The sequence below is a fragment of the Aplysia californica genome, unplaced genomic scaffold, assembly GCF_000002075.1.
Source record: "Aplysia californica isolate F4 #8 unplaced genomic scaffold, AplCal3.0 scaffold00200, whole genome shotgun sequence".
NCBI lineage: Eukaryota > Metazoa > Mollusca > Gastropoda > Aplysiida > Aplysiidae > Aplysia > Aplysia californica.
In genome coordinates this window covers 65,158-66,883 of record NW_004797470.1, presented here as the reverse complement: position 1 = coordinate 66,883, position 1,726 = coordinate 65,158, and the positions used below count along the sequence as shown (strand labels likewise).

The 1,726-nt window shown below is 46.8% G+C and overlaps 1 protein-coding gene across 2 annotated transcripts in view; it reads left to right on the top strand.

Annotated features, from left to right (window-relative positions):
- The window catches only part of LOC101854866 (carbohydrate sulfotransferase 1), a 19,892-nt gene that overhangs the window by 15,810 nt on the left and 2,356 nt on the right, over nucleotides 1–1,726 (top strand). For both annotated transcript variants that reach the window (XM_005099019.2, XM_005099018.2), the window contains exon 5: nucleotides 452–609. In XM_005099019.2, coding sequence (XP_005099076.1) covers nucleotides 452–609 — 158 coding nt within the window. The remainder of the gene's footprint in view (nucleotides 1–451; nucleotides 610–1,726) is intronic.

The window sequence follows — 1,726 nt, the reverse complement described above, 5'->3', positions numbered from 1 at the left end:
TCTCTCTCTCTCTCTCTCTCTCCCCCTCTCTCTCTCTTCCCATCCCATCCTATACCTCAGTAGATATGCACACTATGTCTTATTTATGCCTTGTCAATAAGTACCAGCGCATACCGTATTATTCCACAACATATTGTATCACCCGAAATCATGTCATCTCGTTTTGTATACTTAATCATAAATTTCCCTGCCACGAAAGACTGAGGCCAAAACTCAAATTACCTATCCCAGTGGGTGGTTAGCATGTGCTCTGGTGTAGTTTGCTTCTTGTTTCCTTTTTTTTTAAACTATCGCCCCTTATCTCTCCTACTTCTTTTTTTAGTGTGTAAGGCTTCAAATCTTCAGCACTCATAGGATGATATATTTGTGCTGCAAGTGCCGTAAAACTCTTGCTTAAACTTAACATCACCCCCCCCCCCACACCCCAACCGTCCTTTCTAATCCGCTTCAGGAGACACAGGGAGCAGACGAGAGAGTCTGCTTTGAGATGCTCCGTATACCTTGTCAGAAGAGTCACGTGACTTTGGTAAAGACTATTCGTATCCCTCTCCCGTGGACGTTGAATATGATTGAGGAAAACCCCAACTTGAAAGTAATCTACCTCGTCAGGTATACCTACTGGACGTTCGTGTTTGTTCCCGTATGTACGTGTATGTGTGTTTCTGTTTGTGTGTGTATGTGTATGTGCGTGTATGTGTCTATGTTTATGCGTATGAGAGGGCGGATGGGTGTGTTTGTGCGTATGCCTGTTTGCGTGTGTGGTGAGCATGTATATGTGTATGTGCGCCAGTGTATATGTGGGTGTTTGTTTGAGTGTGCATGTGTGTGTGCGCGTGTGTGTGTATGTCTGCGTGTATATGTGAGTGGATGGGTATGGGTGTAGGTGTTGATATATTATTATATGTGTGTGCTTTTGCGGGCGAGTGTGTATGTGGGTGTTTGTACGTGTATGTGTGTGTGTGTGCGTGTGTGTGTGTGTGTGTGTGTGCGTATATGTGTGTGTGTGTGTGTGCATGAGCACTCGTTTGTGTGTGGGAGGGGGGTGTATGTTTGTGTGTGTATTTGTATGATTGTGTGTGTGTTTGAGTGTGTGTGTGTGTGTGTGTGTGTGTGTGTGTGTGTGTGTGTGTGTGTGTGTAAGGGAACACGCGTGTGGTTTTCTGTTTGTCGAGACGTGTTATGTTCTAGGCGCCTTTACCCGAACTCTTGGAATAAAAGTCAACGTCGTTTAGTCCTGGTGAAATAGCAATCCATGTTAACTCATGTCATTGCTTCCAGTTGTCTCAACAACACCCCCCCCCCTCCGGGACACTCAAGCATTCCTTCACCAGCCATCGATGCTCCCAATCACTCGCCAGCCCATTTATTCCTCCATCCTCTCTTTCCTCTCTCTTGCATCCACTCACTCACCCACAAACCCACTCGTTTACCAATTCCCACGTCCAACCTTAACCCAACCATACACACCTACTCACCCACCCACTCACCCATCAACTCACCTACCAGTCACCCATTCATCCACCCACTCACTCATCCACCCACTTTCTCACCCACCCATCAGTCCATTTACTCACCCACTCACTCATCCATCCACTTACCGACCCATCACCCATTCCTCACTCAACTATGCACCCACCCATAAGTTTACTCACTTACCCACTCACCCATCCACCCACTCATCCACCACCTTACTCACCCACTCATCCACCCACTTACTTACCCACTC